This window comes from Bidens hawaiensis, unplaced genomic scaffold, assembly GCF_021521415.1.
Source record: "Bidens hawaiensis isolate Kalapana, Puna unplaced genomic scaffold, B.hawaiensis_p1.1 tig00014615_1, whole genome shotgun sequence".
NCBI lineage: Eukaryota > Viridiplantae > Streptophyta > Magnoliopsida > Asterales > Asteraceae > Bidens > Bidens hawaiensis.
In genome coordinates, this window is record NW_027492274.1 from 74,792 (window position 1) to 94,014 (window position 19,223).

At 36.3% G+C, this 19,223-nt stretch overlaps 1 protein-coding gene and 1 pseudogene across 2 annotated transcripts; both read right to left on the reverse strand.

Moving 5' to 3' along the window:
* Nucleotides 1-5,743: 5,743 nt before the first annotated feature.
* Nucleotides 5,744-11,064, reverse strand: LOC143547092 (RING-H2 finger protein ATL46 pseudogene; annotated as a pseudogene). The gene is made up of 3 exons (XR_013137716.1): nt 10,970-11,064; nt 9,055-9,212; nt 5,744-6,988 (listed from the first exon to the last, which is right to left on the reverse strand). The product of XR_013137716.1 is annotated as an RING-H2 finger protein ATL46 pseudogene (transcript).
* Nucleotides 11,065-12,461: 1,397 nt separating this feature from the next.
* Nucleotides 12,462-18,409, reverse strand: LOC143547084 (protease Do-like 9). The gene is made up of 9 exons (XM_077038596.1): nt 17,788-18,409; nt 17,097-17,296; nt 16,825-17,005; nt 15,864-16,055; nt 15,530-15,762; nt 15,352-15,453; nt 13,342-13,392; nt 13,162-13,266; nt 12,462-12,575 (listed from the first exon to the last, which is right to left on the reverse strand). The coding sequence occupies exons 1-9, from the start codon at nt 18,290-18,292 to the stop codon at nt 12,477-12,479; spliced, it is 1,668 nt and encodes a 555-aa protein (XP_076894711.1). The 5' UTR covers nt 18,293-18,409; the 3' UTR covers nt 12,462-12,476.
* Between the last annotated feature and the right edge of the window lie 814 nt (nt 18,410-19,223).

Below are 19,223 nucleotides of genomic sequence, written 5' to 3' on the forward strand. Positions count from 1 at the left end.
GATAAGATGTACAAGGATTTGCGCATTACTTATTGGTGGCCCGGTATGAAAAAGGATATTGCTGTGTTCGTAGCTAAATGCCTGACCTGTTCTAAGGTAAAAGCTAAACAACAACGCCCATCTGGTTTGCTCGAACAACCAGAAATTCCTACGTGGAAATGGGAATGTATAGCGATGGACTTCATTACCAAGTTACCTTTGACAGCAAGCAAACATGATAGCATTTGGGTAATAGTGGATCGTTTGACTAAGTCTGCTCACTTTCTGCCCATTCGTGAAAACTACCGTGTTGAGCAACTCGCGCAGCTTTATGTCAAGGAAATTGTCTGCCGTCATGGTACTCCTTTGAGCATCATATCCGATCGCGATGGCCGTTTTATATCTCGCTTTTGGAAATCTCTCCAATCTGCGCTAGGAACTCGCTTGGACATGAGTACTGCATATCATCCTCAGACTGACGGTCAGTCTGAGCGAACTATTCAAACTCTTGAGGATATGCTCCGATCTTGTGTTCTTGATTTTGGAGGTAATTGGGATTCGCACCTGCCTTTGATTGAGTTCTCTTATAATAACAGCTATCATTCCAGTATCGGTATGGCCCCATTTGAAGCACTTTACGGTCGTAAGTGCCGCTCCCCGATCTGTTGGAGCGAAGTGGGTGAAACTCAAATCACAGGACCCGAACTTGTTCAAGAGACAACCGATAAAATCGCCAAGATCCGTGATCATCTGCTGACTGCCAGAAGCCGACAGAAGAGTTACGCAGATCGCAGGCGAAAGCCTCTCGAATTTCAAGTGGGTGATCTTGTTCTCCTCAAAGTGTCGCCATGGAAGGGTGTTGTCCGCTTTGGGAAGAAAGGTAAGCTTGCTCCTCGATATGTTGGACCATTTAAGATTCTCGCGCGTGTAGGGAAAGTTGCCTACAGACTTGACCTGCCGCCCGCGCTCAGTAATGTGCATCCAACGTTCCATGTATCCAATCTCAAGAAGTGTTTAGCTGACGAGAACCTTCACATTCCACTTGATGAAGTTCAAGTTGATGAATCTATGCATTTCGTTGAGAAGCCTGTTGAGATTATGGATCGCGAGGTTAAGCAAACCAAGCGCAGTCGCATCCCTATCGTGAAAGTTCGCTGGGAGTCCAAGCGCGGAGCCGAGTTTACATGGGAAAGGGAAGATCAAATGAAGATCAAGTACCCGCACCTGTTCTCTGCGCAACCTACTTCGAGATAAATTTCGGGACGAAATTTCTTAAAGTAGGGGAGACTGTGACATCTGCCCCGATCCGACCCGACCCAGGTACCCGTTTCCCTGACCCGATCTCTTTCTTTTATGATTTAATATTTATTTATACTTATATTTTACTTTTAATAATAATAATATATTTTCCTTCCCGCCTCTTTCTCTCTCTTTCTTTCCGCCGTCCCGTCCCTCTTCTTCTCTCTTTCCGCCTTCTTTTCCCTCTTGTCGCCGTCCCGCCCTTAAGCCTTGTTTCCTTCTTTTTCTCCTCTCCTTGTCCTTTGTTTCTTCCCGCCTAAGGTTGTCTGCGCAGCTCCACGCGCCAGACTCCTTACAAGGAAGCCTGCGTGAAGACCAGTTGTTCCTGCGATACGCGAGACGAACTCTTCTCGCAGCGCGCTAAGAATTGTAATTCTTCTCGCAGCGCGCGAAGAACGGTAGTTCTTCCCGCGACGCGCTAAGGATTTGTAGTTCTTCTCGCAGCGCGCTAAGAATCGTAGTTCATCCCTCGACGCGCGAAGAATTATAGTTCTTCCCGCGGCGCGCTAGGAATTATAGTTCCTCCCACGGCGCGCTAAGAAATGTGATTCTTCCCGCGGCGCGCCTTAGCCTTCTCGCGCTAAACCCTTTGAGTTTTCTTCTGTTTAATCTAGCCGTTTGCTTTTGTGATGTCTTATCTCCTGTGTTGTTGACCTGACCTATCTTATGTCTGAAAAGTTACTTTCGGCGCAGCATGTGCACCAACCCCATTGGTTGGCAGAAAAAGTGACTGACATTATCTTTTGAGATCTGCTTTTTCCATGCCTGACCAGTACCTTTAGCTGATCCGCCCATGCTTTTTACTGTTCCCTGTCAGCTTTATCTTGCCCCCCTGCAGCTGCCATATCTTTTGATATCTTTTGCTTTTGGAATCTTTTGCTTTTTGAGATCTTTTCCCCTTTTCTAGGGATTGTGTTCCCTAGGGTTTCTCTATAAATAATAATGTTATTTTCCTAACACATCACACACAAGCACTTAATCTCTCCTGTTCTTCCTTGCTCTCTCTGCCGTCCTCCTCTCCGCCTCCGTCTTCCTCCCTGTTCTGCTCTGCTCTTCCGGTAATATATATTATATATAATAATTTACTTATTAATTATGCTAACTTATAATCAAGACTTAAAACAATAATCTTATTTATAGGTTAACTTGTGCTTGTTTAAAGTTGGTTCTTGCTTTATCTTACACCGCATCGTTTATCAAGTGAGTAATCCCGTACCTAATCCCTTTTTATTTTTAATGTTTTGGGATGTTCATGTGTTCGTACAAACTTAGAGTCTTAAACTTGTTTATGAACTTTAGTCGCGCAGTATCCCATGTGTTGAGGACGTTTACTTGGCTGTTTATTTGTATGTGTGTATCATTAACCGCTTTGTTCGGCCTATTCCGAAGTTTTCATGGATCCATTAGATGAACACGGGAGACCTATCGTTTACGGTTTTCTTTGTTTACACTTGCACAGATGTTTTCTCGTTTTTGTGCTCATTTGGGAGCACGGATTGAACTATGAACTATGAGCTATGATCTATTTAGGCTTGATCACAATCTGATTACACCCTTGTTAAACACCAGACATACACGTGTTGCGCGCAGATTTATTGTTATCTATTATTATCTATTAAACTTGATTTCTCACCAACACGCAAGTGTTTGACGTTTATTTTAACACATGTTCAGGTTTGCAGTAGCTGTTTTGGAGCTTGTGGACACGTAGGACGTTTTTACTTTTGGACCTAGATTAAAATGTATCAAGACAAGTTATTGTTGTTCGAATATTTTGCCTTATAATATATTGAATTATGTTGCTTTATGTTATCTTGTGTTTACTTTGCGCGTGCGCGAATGAATGTATTTATTAAATATTGACACCCAAATAGTGTCATGAGTAATGAAACAATATGTGGCGCCCCGATGTATAATCCACCTTTGGTCGGGGTGTTACAGTCCGTCTCATACGGAGGATATGTCTCAAGTATTTTTTTTTTTTAAATATAAATATAAATTTAAAGGTTGAGTCATTTTCATTTGAGTTTAAGAATGCCAACCAATTTTTTGTAGCAACGACTTTCAAAATAAATTATTCTCCAAGTTGGATCCGGGTCCAAACCTAAAAACGGCCAAGGCGACATCAAGGAAAAAGCGCCAAAGAAGGAACACACCCTCATGCGCACACCTAAAGGATATGTCCAAGAAGAAACACTGAGGAAGATAAATCTGGACCATCGTCAATACCAGAGATGTGCAAGAAAAAAAAAATCCAACATTGTAGCACCTCCTGTACACGGTACCATGACTGAGAAGTGGGCCCTATACAACATGGCATCCATGATCTCCACTATGGCGGTTGCAGAAGGGACAAACTGAGTATTCACTCGACACATGGCCCAATAGGCCCTCATCAACACTCCATACTTCTGGCTATAAATACTAATGGACCCTGCTCTCACTATCTCTAACCATATACTATCTTTTTATGTTTTACACACTTGTATGCACAGAGATACCATCAAGAAGGCGATGATGACACTTTTCTGAGTTAAAAGCGTCTCTCCCTTCTAACCATCACCGCATGATTGATTTATTTGCAGTCTTTGTGTTTGCAGATCTTGGCATATCGCACAATCGGATTCAGGATTCACGGCTAACCACATCATGTGTAAATTTATCCTTGGCTGAACTCGTGTTTCTTCAATAATACTACTAATAATAATTAATTAATTAAGAATAAAATGTATTAGAAGTAGGGCTGTTCAAAAAGCTCACGGCTCGAAGCTCGCTCGAAACTCGCTCGAAAAAAGCTCAGAGAAAGCTCGCTCGAAATCGGCTCGATTGTAAACGAGCCAAGCCTAGCTCGACTCGATTTCTAAACGAGCCGAGCCTGAGCTAGCCCCGGCTCGACTCGAGCTCGCTCGATAAGCTCGAACTAATTTATTTTAATTTATTATATATATATATACATACATATATATATACATACATACATGCATATAATTATCGAGCCCAATTATTTTAACACATGGGTTTTCCTTTAATCCAGCCAAATTTCCTTTCTCACTACATAGTTCATATTCATAATTCCATGTACTGAGATATGAGACTTCATAGTTCACACACTCAATAATCAGTATACGTTCCATTTTCCACCCTAACCCTAGCCGCTCATATTCACCTCCGCCGCCGGCCGCCGCTCATATTCACCTCCACCATCGGCCGTCGCTCACAATTTTGGTAAATCTATCTCTAGACCAATGTTTCAGACTCTGCAACTTTTTTTTATCTAATTATCAAAACAACAAACTTACAATCACTCAAATATGTATGTATCTAGTTGAGTTTTTACTAGATCAAACAATATTATAGAACAAACAATAACTTTAGGAACCTTTTTGTTATTTAACATACTTAAAACGACTTATAGAATAATTTAGTTGCATTCTTTAAAAGATGAGAACCCATTTCTATAAAACGCATCGAACCCGGTCAACATCATCAATACCAACGTGATTAAATAAATTGATGTTTTTGCTGGATGGTGACTTCAATAGGATGAGAGAAAAAACTAGTGGAAGCAATATTCAAACCTAAAACTCCTGACTATGAGAGGAATTAGGTTATTACACTAGACCACTCTTGGAAGGTTGAAACTAGACCACTCTTGGAAGGTTGAAGTTTCTATATTTTAGTTACCTAAAAAATAGTTTTGATAGTTAAAGATGAATTTAATTTTAAAGACAAAAACAAGGAAATGATATATTCGTTTTAAGGCCATGTGTATTGTGTAATGGGGCATTTATATGGTAGATAAAGACCCTACACCATCTCCCGGGGCATTATAGGATGTTATAAGGGCATAAGGGCATGGACATTTTACCATAAAGCCCATATGAGTCTTGAATTGCTATTGATTGAATGAGCGTTATCCATTCATTACACATGTTAATCAACTAAAAAAGGGGGTGATGATGATGTAGCGGAAGCCCCTTAAGGAGCATTAACCATAACACATGGCCTAAATGTTATCACTAGAACATATACTTAAAAATGACAATTTATATGTTCCTATGAAATGGTTAAAATCAGGGAACAGAAGCAAGTCAAACAACCAAAGCTATGATGAAAGCAAAAGATGATTTAGCAAAAGCAAAAAGCAAGTTTTGGACCTATGCTGCCCTTAAATTGTTCAATTACAAGATTCCAACATGTATGATAAATTATGAATCATTACAGTCTTGACAGTACAAGCATCTTGAATCTTAACAACACAGATCCTATCTTTAACACCTTGACCATTTTGACCTAAAGAATCCACATTCCAAACATCCTATGGAGATCTTGCTTCAAACTCATGAAAAAATCAAAATTTCAACCGTCTACGCGATATATAACAAAAAATTAAACATAAATTTAAGGTATATGATCAAGATTTAAAGAACAGAATATGAGCATCTCTATGCTACAAATCTTGCATTAGTGTAATATATTATTAAATGTAGCAAGAACATATGCCTAATCATTCATGAAAACTAAACAAAAACACGATTCAAAAAGAACAATTCTTTTTCATGTACCTCTAAATCTACCAATTCGTGGCAATTCCATATCAACCGAAGATGGATTATGCATCCGATCACCAGAAGAACTAGCAAATTTCCTCTTTTTAGACCATAACCAAATCTTGGAAACAGAAAAACTATCAGTTTTGGCACCAAGATTTATCTTTTTCCCTTCAAGATCTTCATCAACCGTATGATCATCAGTCCGTTCGACATTCTTCACAAATCTTGCATCTTGCAAGTCTCTCAAATGAACCAGTGGGACCCGCAGATTCGTGTCACCGACCACATACTCATAAGAGCCCATCGAGTAACATCTTCTTGCATCTAAATTGCTACTACTCGTTTCACATACGGTTTCACCTGCGGTTTGACCTTCACCTTCATTTTCACTCAACTTTCTAAACTTACCGAGCCTCACCGAAAACCCCCCCTTTTCAACTACGATTTGTTCGGTTTCAACTGTTTTCAAACCAGCAGAAATCCCACTTTCATCTGCTTCGCGTGGATCATCAAAATCGAAAATCGGGTTATCCATCGAAAACCCAGGGTCAAAAAGGGTATTTCTACAAAGAGGGCAAGTGGAATTCGACAAAAGCCATGTATCTATACAATTGATATGAAAGGCATGGCTGCAAGTTGGGAGTAATCTTAACTTATCATTTTCTGAGAATTCACACAAACACACTGCGCAATCGAATGAATCCTTAGCACCAACAACCTTATTGTACATGAAAACAGGTAATGCATCTATGAATGTTTGGTCTAGACCAGAGTCATGCAAATGAAACAGTTGTTGAAGCTGTCTTTGAAGTGCATCAGATGGAGAACCATCTGGAAACCGATTATTATTATTATTCGACCGGGAAGAGAAGTTTTGTCAAGAATCTAAAGAGTAAGTGGAGTAGACCAGATATGAAAAACAAGACTGCCAAGATGACTATAATGAAAAGAACTGTTGGACTGATTTTAGTACCTGATGATGATGAAGGGGTTAATGTTCTATAAAAAGAAACACTAAATGGTGGTGATGACATGGACTCTTGGTATCTAGAAACACCATTTTGGTATTTCATCCAAGAAACTTTAACATTTGTGTGCCTAAAAACCAATCTTTCTTCAAGAAACACCATCATTAAACAGATCTTTTGTGTTGTGTACTACTTCTACCCTAAAAATTTAAATTAAAAAAAAAAAAGAGTCTTTGTACTTCAGCAACAAAAACCCACCTCATATTATGGTTAAAGATTCATACCCAGAAGCTAAAATCCAAAAAAGCCTCAAACTTTGCATTGAGAATGAACAAATTTCATAAGATGAGTAAGTGGGTCATGGTGGATTAAGCTAAAAGACAATTGTAAACACCACCCACTGATTCTTGTTCAGTAATAATAGTAGACAAAAACTTAATAAAGTTTCATTTCTTGAAATGAAACAAAACCCTAATTTGGGTGTGTGTGGTGATTGGCAGAGGTGACCCAAGTATGAAGGAAGAGGTGACATATTATAAAGGAAGGGTGAGTGATTACAAAAAGTGGCTCATGATGTGGACCCTGTTGTTGGCTTGAACCGGTGTGAAATCAGTCGAGTCAAATGGTGTCAGTTGGAAGTAACCATGTAATGTTTAATGGTCTATTGATGGTGGCTAAGACGTGTCAATTTTGAGGTAACTAGTTGATCACATGAAAGTGACTTATTGAACCATCTAGTGTTAGTTTGTAGGTTTGGGTATTTGGCATTGTGTTAGAAGGTAATTGAATATGTATTGTATCTATATGTAATAGTAACACGTAGCGAAAACTAGAAAACAAAAGAACATAGGGAAATAATTCTCAAATAAGAAAAATGATCGAACTCTAAATGAGTAAATGTCTAAAACAATTACAAAAGTGTGTAAATGAGTAAATGTCAACTATTGTTACAACTTTGGTACCGATTGTTACAACTCCGGTACCGATGGTACCAAATCGGTATTGTATACTGAAATTAAGATATAAGATAAAGACTTATGTGATTCAATCAGAAAATGTGTGAGGCTAAATATGAAAAGGTTTGTAGATTGCAAATATTAAAGAAAAGTTTTATAGACGAAATTGAAGCTCAAGATGGTGGAATTTAAGCCTAACAATCCGTCACATGGTCCTTTTTGTCACCTGGTAATGAGTCATATGATTCCATTCGAAGTCCAAGTTATGTCTTTTTAAAAGTTTAATTTTTGTCATCTTTTCCTTGTCAAATTAGCTCAAATAAGAGTTTATTAACGTTTATATCATCTGCTTATCGGTAGTACCCTCCTGTATTTCCTCGTCTCCTTGCTCATTGCTAGTCACCCTCCATTTTATCTTCCTCTTTCCTTCAAAATATCGGGTTCACGTTTTACACAATATTAGGCCACATGATTTAGGCTTTTGTTAAAAGAAGACAATAATAAAATGTTAAATATAGAAATTGGTGTCATTGACTTTGATTTTTGTCACCTAATGTTGAGGGTGGAAGGGCTTTAATTTTCTCTTTAATTTTCTATGAGATGACTGATATACTTCACAAAATGGCAATTAAGCAAAGGTGTATAACTAGGCCTGATAGGTCCATATTGCCACACAATTGTGATTTGTGACACTTTCCAACATCTATAAGATACCTTCATTATCCGTTTATCTTGTTTGAATTATTTTAGTAATCAGATGAGGCGACAGGCTACAACCGAGTGGTAAGTGCCTTCCATATTAGACGCAAGACAGGTTAGAGTAGGGAGTAAACGAGCCAATATGTGTCCGAACTCGTCTAACTTATAGCTCAGCTCGTTTCAAGCTTTATCTCAAAACAAGCTCAAGCCCGGGGAGCTTGGGTTGGCTTGACAGCTTAGCTTTCTAGCAACCAAACAGTTACAGAATTATCAATGTATATAAAACATTTCTTAGAAATGAGTTTGTACCCTTAAAAACATGGAGACAAAGTTTTCAACTTCTAACCTTCGTGTTTACAAGATTTTATTAACCAACTCTAATTTCTAAAGAAAAACACACTATTATATGAAAAACATAAGTCACTGATTAATGTCTTAAGCCTGTGTTATTACCTTTTTCGGATTCAAATAAAATGTTTTTACAGCACATATTTCAATTTTCAATAAAAGACCTATTCATCGGCTTAACAGCCCATATGAAGAAAAAACAGCATTAAAAACACGCGATGCAAAATCTCTGAAAGGAATAAAGACCCGTCAAAATTTCTCCCCATAGTAGGCTGCAGTGCCAACCATGAGTGCAACGGTTCCACCCTGAGCCACAACACGAGCCCTCATCAATGTCTGACCCAACTGTGAGTTCCCTTGCTTAAAGCTAATCAAACCAGCTGTCAGCACACCAGCTGTGATCAAGGCACCTATAAAACCAAACCCAAAAATCAAAGAATCGCAAATATAAATTAAAAAACCATTTACTTTTCTAGCACCCGACAACAAAATCATTCTGTAATTTACTATAGATAGGTGAAAGTTCTCTCATATCATGTTGATTTGAGTTTGAAAAATTGTTGATGCTCATGCATTAGCAACCCACTGAGCTATGTGCCAAATGAAATGGTACATTTTTTTAGGATGCGCAATACATCGTGTAATTTATAACGACACTTGTACAAAAACAGATTCTTGAAAACAATGACATCAAAATCATCTATAGCTCTAAATAGTAAAATATTACAGAGGCTGCGGTTATTTGAACATATAACATACTTGGCAATAGATATCATTATAGGATGTATTTGATATTTTGCTCGAGATCACATGTTTTCAAATTTTATTTCGTTAGAGGTTGTTTTAGGTATATGTCAGCAGTTAGGTACTTTATTAAACTACATAAGAGGTCACTCGATGTGTTTTTTGAGATGGAAGGAGTAAAAGTATTGTAAAGCAAACAACACAGAGGCTTACATATATGTCTATATTTATGTCTTATAGATTCTCTTAACAATCTTCTCCAACCAAAGCAACCACTAAAAAGAAAGAAGATACACGTTGATGGTATTCACACAAAAACCGGATAAGTGGATATATTGATCTAATAGGCTAAAATCAGATTCTCAAGTTATTGATAAATGGATTGCCATCAAAGAAAATGCATAAACTATTGTTATTGTAAATGTTTTATGATATAAACCAATGTTTTTTGACATTGATATAATGTGTTTTATTTATCAGTGTTATAAGGTTATACTATTAATTCAAACATCAGCAATAATGTTTTGTTTAATACTCAATTTTGCAAAGCTATAGACTTTAATACCCTTTTTACCAAAACAGAAGTTTTATATTATGTATCGAAACTATTGCCTCGAGTAAATCATTAATAAAGGCTTGTTCAATACAAATCAACTTTATGTAAACGAGGAGAACCGCATAACCACTCGTCTTGAAGCCCTGCAGATCCTGCAAGACGATGTGGCAAACCTAAAAAACCGCCGCTGGATTCCCCCTGATGAGAAGATGATTCCGATTCCACCATTAACAGATCAGCAGGACGCATTCATTGTTCAATTAGCAACAATCTCTCTCCAATTAGACTCTTTAATCGCTCTAAAGAAGGATATCCAAGCGATCAAGGCTTAGATGGATGATAAAAAAAAAAAGTCTTGTTTGAGTAAGACCAGAACTCTAAAATTAATAGAGGCTACCGAGGAGACCAGAGATGGTTGAGAAAGACCAACAAGAAACCATAGAACCTGTGACTAACAAAGAGAAACTGACCGACCGACCGACCGCTTATCTTGAAATGCCTTATCTCTTGGTGTCACTGCCCATTGAAAGAAACCATCATTTCCCTCGTTCTGTTTTTTCCGGGGCAGAAGCAATGATAAGACCCGAAATACTCGTGGAGCCAATGTCTGGATTCACACCTTTAATTCAAACAGCAATTTGCTAGAGGAACAGTTTCTTACTTTTGTTAAATAATTATTTTAAGGGTGGAAGTTATAATAATGATGAAATTAGGGTTTAAATCCGGTTACTATCATCAGATAATCAATCAGGATGAAGAAAGACAGAAGCAGTAAACATATAGGAATGCAACAGCAACAATTAATTTAAGACTAAAGTGAAGAATAATAATATTAAAAACTAGGGTTTAGAAATGAAATGTTGTTACCAATTGGAACGAAAGGGTTCCTGTTGCGTTTTTTCTCAGGAAAGAGGCTTTCAAGTTCGGGATTAGCTCCCATAATTCTTCCACAACTACTAACTATGATTATATGATAGATCCAACGATCACTACTGTGCTTTATGTTGCTGAGAACCAACGAACTTGTGGCCGTAAAGGCGGTTACGCTTATTACTTACTTTTCAAGTGAATTATTTATGAGTGAATCAAAGTTACTTAGTCTGTTAAAAGGTAGTCCGGGCTAGGTAACATCAGACAGACCCGAATGTGACGAGTTCGGGACATGTGAGATTCACTCGCAAGTTCTGCCTACGTGGTTGTAGGTGTAAGAGTGTATACTCAAATGACCACCAATCAGAAAACCGTATTAGGAGACCACTTTTACGTGATAATGACATGTAACTATACTTAGTATATATATAAGTGGGGTTACACAAGTCAAGCTTTCTCTCTCTCCCCTCCCTCCCCCTGAAGGGTAATCACATGAAGAATTCTCTTCCGATGACGAGGCTAACAACGTTGTTGTTTTGCAGAGAGTTGATTGATCGGCTGATACATTGGTGTTCGGATCCAACTCTTGTAAAAGATAGTTCTAAAGTCCTTAAGGTGTTTTGGTATTTCATGTAAGTAAATATAAGACCTAAACATCCAGTTTGTTTTGCATGTTAATTCCATGTTCTAAGTTCTAACTTCCGAATCATAAACCGGGTCTTTAAACCTAAGTTGTCAAATCATAAAATCAAACCCATATAAATCTTAAAACCAATTGAACCAACCATGGTTTAGTTTAGAAAATTCAATCATTCTAAACTATTTACAATCACATCTATTTTACATTTACAAATTTACTATACATACTTGTGTTTGTTGATGTGTTTATTTTACATTTACAAATTTACTTTTTCTATTTAATACATTACCTTTCATCAAGATCAAAATGCCGTTCATGTTTGGCATGGTATATTACAAGTACGTAGCCTCGAACCACGTTGGGATTTCAAGCTATCCCACTAAATCCTCATAGAACTTTAAAAGAATAATAAAAGTTTGGTAATACTTTAACGCAACAAGACTTGTAATCTATGCGGTAAGACTTGTAATCTATGAGTTACTAAGCAATAACTATTGTCATTCTTTTGGTAACGAGTCATTGCCTTCTTTAACATAAAATAACTTCTATTATCATCACCCAGTTTTAAAGTCCTAAGATTACCACTATATAATTTAATGTAATATGATTAAATGGATAACGCCACTAAAAGCAAAGGTTACATTTAATAAGTGAGTTGTGCTTGTTTAATTAAACACTTCGAACTGTCTAATTAAACATATCAAAGGTCCAAAACTGTGGTCGTTGTAGTTAACCGGTTAATAACAAATCACAATACAGAAAAGAAAACACCTGATAACTAACACAGGATTAGCAAAATATGAGCAACAGACCAGATGTCGGTTGCCCGTCTTATAAATGCGTCAGTTCCATGAGACTCGGTTTTTATGACTTAAGATCCTCAGACATGGCTGAAGGTATACAATGCATTAACAGAATATCCCGGGTTGCTTTCTTCGCCGGCTTAGTGCGTAACACCACAATCTACATACATAATGATAATCAACACACTGGAAAAACTAATCATAATAAATGATAACAAGACTGAAAATAAAGTTAATTACAGGAATGGACCTTGTAGTAAGACCAAAGTCACACCTTTAGGTACTAAATTCTAAAGATAGCAAGCCTTGGGAAATAAGACCAACTTCTGTTAAATTGGAATATAATGACCAAAATATCATTTTATAACCTTAGGGGCCATTTTTGTAATCAGAATAGAGTTACAGAGATGGTCGTGTTCGTTATAAAAGGGTATTTTGGTCATCTTAACTAAAGATGACATAAGTTAGTATTAGACCTCAAACATGTTACAAATTTTAAAACCATAAACCCCAAACTTGCCACTTTTGGAACGTAGTACCCAAAAAGGCAACATAGGTCCACTCATGCAACTAATGCCAAAAAATTATCTTAACTTTTAGTATAAGATGGTTTAAAAGGTTGTAAACCATCCGCTTTCATTTGACCCACATACGGACCTAATTTTTAAAACACGTGTGTTTTGCCCGTTATCAATAAAATATAACTTGAAATTGAAAACTTTATGCTAAAAAAACTGCATAAGAACCTGTTCATATTCAAGGTCAAACTTCAAGAATTCCTCGGTACAGCTTTCTACCATATCTGCCAAACTTTTCAAATTCTTAACTGGCTTGTTGTTAAAGGCAATAACCTACACGAATCACAAGAAACGAGTGAGAAAAAAGATGGATATAATACTTCACATTTTGGAGCTTTTAGGTTTAACCTGAGTGTTCACTATCTCTTCATAACCAATATTGATGTCTGCCACAAGCACCTGAATTTTAATAAAAATATATAAACTTCACTATTTTCAGAAAAAAAACATATAATATTGATATGAGCTAAATTAGACATAAATTATGCAAATATTTCTTACACTTTTAATTGGGTTTAAGTTGGTTTTTATTGAATATTATTTTTAGTTGGTTTCTATTTTAGTTTTTAAGGTTTGAAGAGACAACGAGCTAATATGAAATATTAATTTTAAACTTTTAACCAAATGAATGATCAAATAGATTTTATATTGTAATATAATAATGGGACATTTGGTTTTAAAATACCATATACTTATTATTAATAATTTTGATGGCAGGCAAACGAATTGATTTCATGTGAATTTAAATTCAAATCTTCGAATATTAATATGCATATATATATTTGGTTTGTTTATCAAAGAAATAAAAAGAGTGGAAGATGATGGCATGGGCATGTAAGTTACAGATTCGTTTATGCCCACACATTTGTCTTAAAATGGGCCGATTAAACAAGTTTGGTGGGCCAATGATGAATCAACTGTTATGCTTTCTTTTGTAAAATATGAGCCCAAGTGCAATATAATAGAAGATGTGGCAACTTGGAGAAGAAGTAATGTGGAATTAATATAAAAAGAAGGTATTATTCAGATTAAAGGAGATCTCTCGAAACCTGCTACCGCAAAGAACGAAGCACAGAGAAAAAGAGCTGCATTGTTGGGTTTTATTGAGAATTCAATCAACATAAATTAGAGGGGCAGGCCTTTGGTTCAAGTGGAGATCGTTTTGGTTCAACATCTACTCAACCAAGCATCATCAATATTCGGTTTGAATTTATTATTTTAATCATGAGCTTGGTTGTTGAACTTAATTATTTTAGTTTCTTTGATTTTAAGATGCTAGACTAAACTTGTTAGACTACCTAGGTCGTGATGAACCTTAGTTCGGTTTGATTTTTGTTTGGATTTCGTTTCGTTATGGATTTTATGTTCTAAGTAAACGGTTGAGTTTGATTTAAATGATGCGTATGATTGCTTGGTTTTGTTTACTTGAATTTATTGTTTCACATTACCCTTGTTGATTGTTTCATAGGATAGGGTTTTGTTAGGTCATTTACTGTGTGTTCTTGACTAGTTTGCGATTAACATCGATTAAAATCATAGAAACAATAAAATCAAGTAAATAGATAAAAGTGAACTGCCAGCCTAGAAAGTTGTAAGGTGATAGGTTGTTGATAGATCTTTGCTTGTCGGGATTGCTAGATTTAGTTCTTCGTAAGGAGTCCGTCTAGGTTTGATTGCCAGCTTAGTCTATTAATTTAATTGAGTCCGCTTTGCTACCTTTGAATTCCGCGCTGTAAGGTAGGTTTTCGTCATAAAAGATACTTAGACATAAGCAACTAAATAACCGTAAGGAAGTTTAATATAAAACTGGTGAGTCTTAAAACTTGTTAGAAATCCATAGGCGTCTTCTTTAAGTTCAAGGGTCCTGTTCGGGTTTTCTGTCAAGAGTCTATTTTATGATCCCAGTTCCATAACGTGAGTTTTCCATTTAATTAATAACCGTAACTTTGGGGATTCTGGCCTGGGTAGTTATCTTTATCATCAGAATCAATCCAAGTTTTCTTAATTGTTTATTAGTTTAAAGTAATTGAGTTTAAGTTTAATTAAGTAATTAATTAGGGCTTGTTTCAATTAGTTTAAATAATTAGTTTAATTCCTCCTCAAATATTATTAATAAATAGTCGTGTCTTGTAGTTGAGTCTAATTTGCTACTTTCGTAATTTAAAGACTCTCGTGGGTTCGATATCCGGACTTACTTAGCTGTACTAGAGTCGATCGGTTCACTTGCCGGTTAGTAGTTTAAGGGTCTAGAGTATTACTTAGTGTCTAGATTAGCGTAATTTAGTTAATAATTATTAGACTACTTTTAGCACATCAAATATAAACCAATGTGGGCCCACTTATACAAAAAAACCTAACCTGAGAAACTACAACAAGTTGCTCATCAACGGTTTCTGCCATAGCATGCAGATGCTTGTCCAATAGTTTTACAGGAGCATCAAAATCATAATCTTTTCCATACTGCAAATTAGAAAATGTAATTTAAAATATCGATTTTAAAAATATAACTATGAATAAATCAATTTCAAGAATGTACCTCGGACCGCAAATAAGGCACAGAAACAGCTGTAAAAACAAACCCAGCAATAATGTAATAAGAAGGCGGCTTGCCACCAATATGTGCTGGTATTAACCTCTTGTGAGTTGCAAATTTAATGTTGAACTCGTGTATCTTTGAATTTCTAAGTATTTTAACTAAAGCCTTATCACCAGTATACTTTTGAGAAACAAGGTAACTGAAACCAATACGCTCTCCATGCCGGAACGGAACTAATACCAATGATAACACACAAATGAGCAAATAATTCCAAACAATAACTTAAAAAAAATTGAGTCAACAAACAGCAAACAATAAAAACGTAATGTCATACCTGTTCCATCATTAGCAACATTGACCCCATCAAAGCTAAGGATTATATCAGAAGGATTTAACAAGTTAGATTCGGCAGCAGTGGGTTCGATTCTTTTAACACGTACACCTTTATGCTCATTACCCATTCCCACTGACATGCGAAGATCTGGATTCTCCATCTTTTGCCACTCAACTCCAAGAATTGGAAACCCTAGAAATTGGATCCAAAAAGAATATAACTTTGCGTAAAAAGAAAACAAGGTTACTAACTTAATGCAATATAAAGTCAACATACTTTTCACTTGGCACGAAAATAATCAATATAATAGTTTTCCTTTAAAAAGGGATCAATCTTTAATGAAGTACCATCGTAACTAAACTAAATTAAAATAATGACGTGATTGTGCTCATTTATGTTCGTTTGTTAATTATATAAATGAACAGTTCATGAACAAAAACAACAAATGAAGATAACCGAACATAAGCAAACATGCTAAAAAAGATTAAATTGTAATAGAAGATTTCTAAACATAAAACTATACTAAATTGTAATAAGCAAAAAGAATATGTAAAAGAAAAATCTTAAACAAACGTAACTAGCAAGCATAAGCGAAATTAACAAACACAAACGAACGTTCACGAACAAACAAAACATATGTTCATGTTCGCTCCTTTAACTAAACAAAACAAACATAAACAAACTTCCCGCTAAACAGTTTACTGAACGTTCAGTTCATTTACAGACCTATCTACATGACATCCACATCAACAAAAAAACCATCTACCTATCTCTAGGTGTGTAACGAGTGTGCTACTAAATGACATGTTCATTTATTTCACGAATGCCCGCATTTTAAACAAACTCAACGACTTTTAGACACCAAAATAACAGTTTCACAAAATATGAAAAGGTACGTTGGTTTGTAAGGTATTAACCCAGAAATATACAAAAACATAGTTACTTAAACATTTTAACCAGCCTGTATATTCTCCATTCTTCTCATAGTCACAAATAAAATGAGTGATAACTGGAGTTGGTATGACATAACCAATATTCTCTGCATCTTCATGTTTAAGAGACTGGAACGCGATACCAACACACCCTCCTTTATCATTAAAGGCGGGCCCACCGGAATTTCCAGAATTTATTGCAGCATCAATCTGCAAATCAAGAACATAAACAATAAGAAGCAATTATAAGTCAACAAACACATATTTTTTTAATAAAATACAGAGAGGGAAATATTCATGCCTGCAAACCGAGGAGCTCGGTTGATCCATGAACATAAGATAATATCTCAATGCGTGACACAACACCACTAGTCACTGAGATTGTGTCTCCACCAATGGGATAGCCAACGACAGTAACAGCATCTTGTAATGCAGGCAAGTCCCCAAACTCCAATGGTGATACTCCTTCCCAGAATTCATCATCATTCACAGTCAACATCGCTGTAATCGCATGTAAAAGCGTTTAGTTTACAACTAAGTTTGTATATAAATAACTAGCAGAAATTGTGATTCCACAATATGCCACTTTAGATTATAAAATTTTTGCCAGTTTCTGACAATGACTTGTTGTTGTCTTACATGTTTCAAGGCCTACCAACTGATTCTTTAAAATTCCAACTACTAACTTAACAATCAAATAAGAAAAGCTAAATAATGTGTTTAATCACACATCTAGACACTCTAATGCACCTCAAGCTTCACACAGAATCCTAAAAATTTCAATTAAAATACAAAAATTAACGAGTGCTAAAAGACGTCTACCTATTTAGACACGATAAGACCTGTTTAGCAAAAAAAAAAAAACCACACTACTCAATTTCATACATCTTTTTAAAATAATTATAATTAGGAGAGGCTAACGTTCTCATTTCTCGTTAATATATAAAACATATAACTGTCACGCTTAACTAACAGAATATGAATGCTCTAACCGATATCACATTCAGTGCCAATAGCAAGCACAGTAGCCAAATACTTGGTATCAGAGCCACGCTTCTTAACTTTAACCTGCGTGTGATGCTCAACCGAATGCGCATTCGTCAAAACCCGACGTCCCCCAATAATAAACCCGCTGCTACTGGAGCTATACTGCCGCTTCCTCTGCCACGGCAACGAGAAATTAGGCTCCGTGTGGACGCAGAACACCTTCACCACCGCGTCCATCGACGGCACTACCTTCGAAACAACCGCCGCGACGTCATACTCCCCGTTATGCTCGCTGTACCTACCCGCTCGTCGTTCCGGTGACGCAACCATCGCCACGTCATCGGTTTTCTCTTTTCCGGTTTTCCTACGGCGTTTGGAGCCGCGGCGGTCGGTTGTTGTGGTGGTGTCGGCGGCGTTGTCAGCGACGGTGGAGGTGGTGGTGTTAGGGTTTGGTTCGGTGTCTGGTATGGTTTTGGCTTTCCGGCCACGTTTTCTGGCGGGTTTTTCCATGGTGACGTAATTAGACGCCGGCGTGAAGAAATGGAATTTGACGGTTTCCGGTGAGAAAGAGAAAGAGACGAAGCTACGAGAAAATGGGCTTGAGCTTAATAATATTATTATACCTAATTGTTACGGAGTTGGTAAGTGGGTTTTGAGAAGCCCATTCATTAGCCCAAGTGAGTCTTACATTTTCAAATTGGATGTATTATTGTACCTACTAGGGTATAGACCCGCATGACACGCGGGTGGAATAACATGTCACTACACATAATCAATTTAAACATATGTCTAAGTTAACATAATCTTTGTTCATAATTTGTTACCAAACTATTATAAATTTACATTGTCTGTAGTTACAAACTTCAAAATTACAATAACTTAATTTACACCAAACCACCAAAAGACATTAACAAAATAACTAACCATGTTCTTTGATATTAAAACATCATCAAAGTCTTCAAAAATTATACCAACACAAACTCCCATTTCCTAAACACCTGGAAATTTTTAAAAACAACACAATATTTAATTAAAATAAACTTAACATAACAACATGTTTATTAATTACTAACATCTAAGCATTATTAAGTTGTTATGTACAACCAACAAATCTAAAGTTCATAAATATACTTATTATGAAGTCTAAAATGATGTTGACAATATACTACTTTTATTAAATCTATCAACAATATCTAAAGCATTTATATATTACCTTCTACTTGATTATCAGACAACAAACTTTCGAGATAATCATCATAATCACTTTCATAGTTTGCACATTCGCCTAGGGTATAGACCCGTGTCACACACGTGTGAAAAAACACGTCAACAAACATAATAAATTTATATAACAAATTCAAGCACACAAAACTTCTTCAACTTTCATATCAAAACGTTAATCATTTACAATGTCTAGATATTAAAAGTTTAAGGTTACAAT

What these genes read in the sequence shown, in the direction of transcription:
- LOC143547084 (XM_077038596.1), bottom strand. Translation starts at nt 18,292, where the DNA reads ATGGAAAAACCCGCCAGAAAACGTGGCCGGAAAGCCAAAACCATACCA. An exon ending in TGCCTTATTTGCGGTCCGAG is followed by an intron (nt 15,454 to 15,529) that starts GTACATTCTTGA and finishes TCTAATTTGCAG; the next exon opens with TATGGAAAAGATTATGATTT. An exon ending in AAGAGATAGTGAACACTCAG is followed by an intron (nt 13,267 to 13,341) that starts GTTAAACCTAAA and finishes TGATTCGTGTAG; the next exon opens with GTTATTGCCTTTAACAACAA.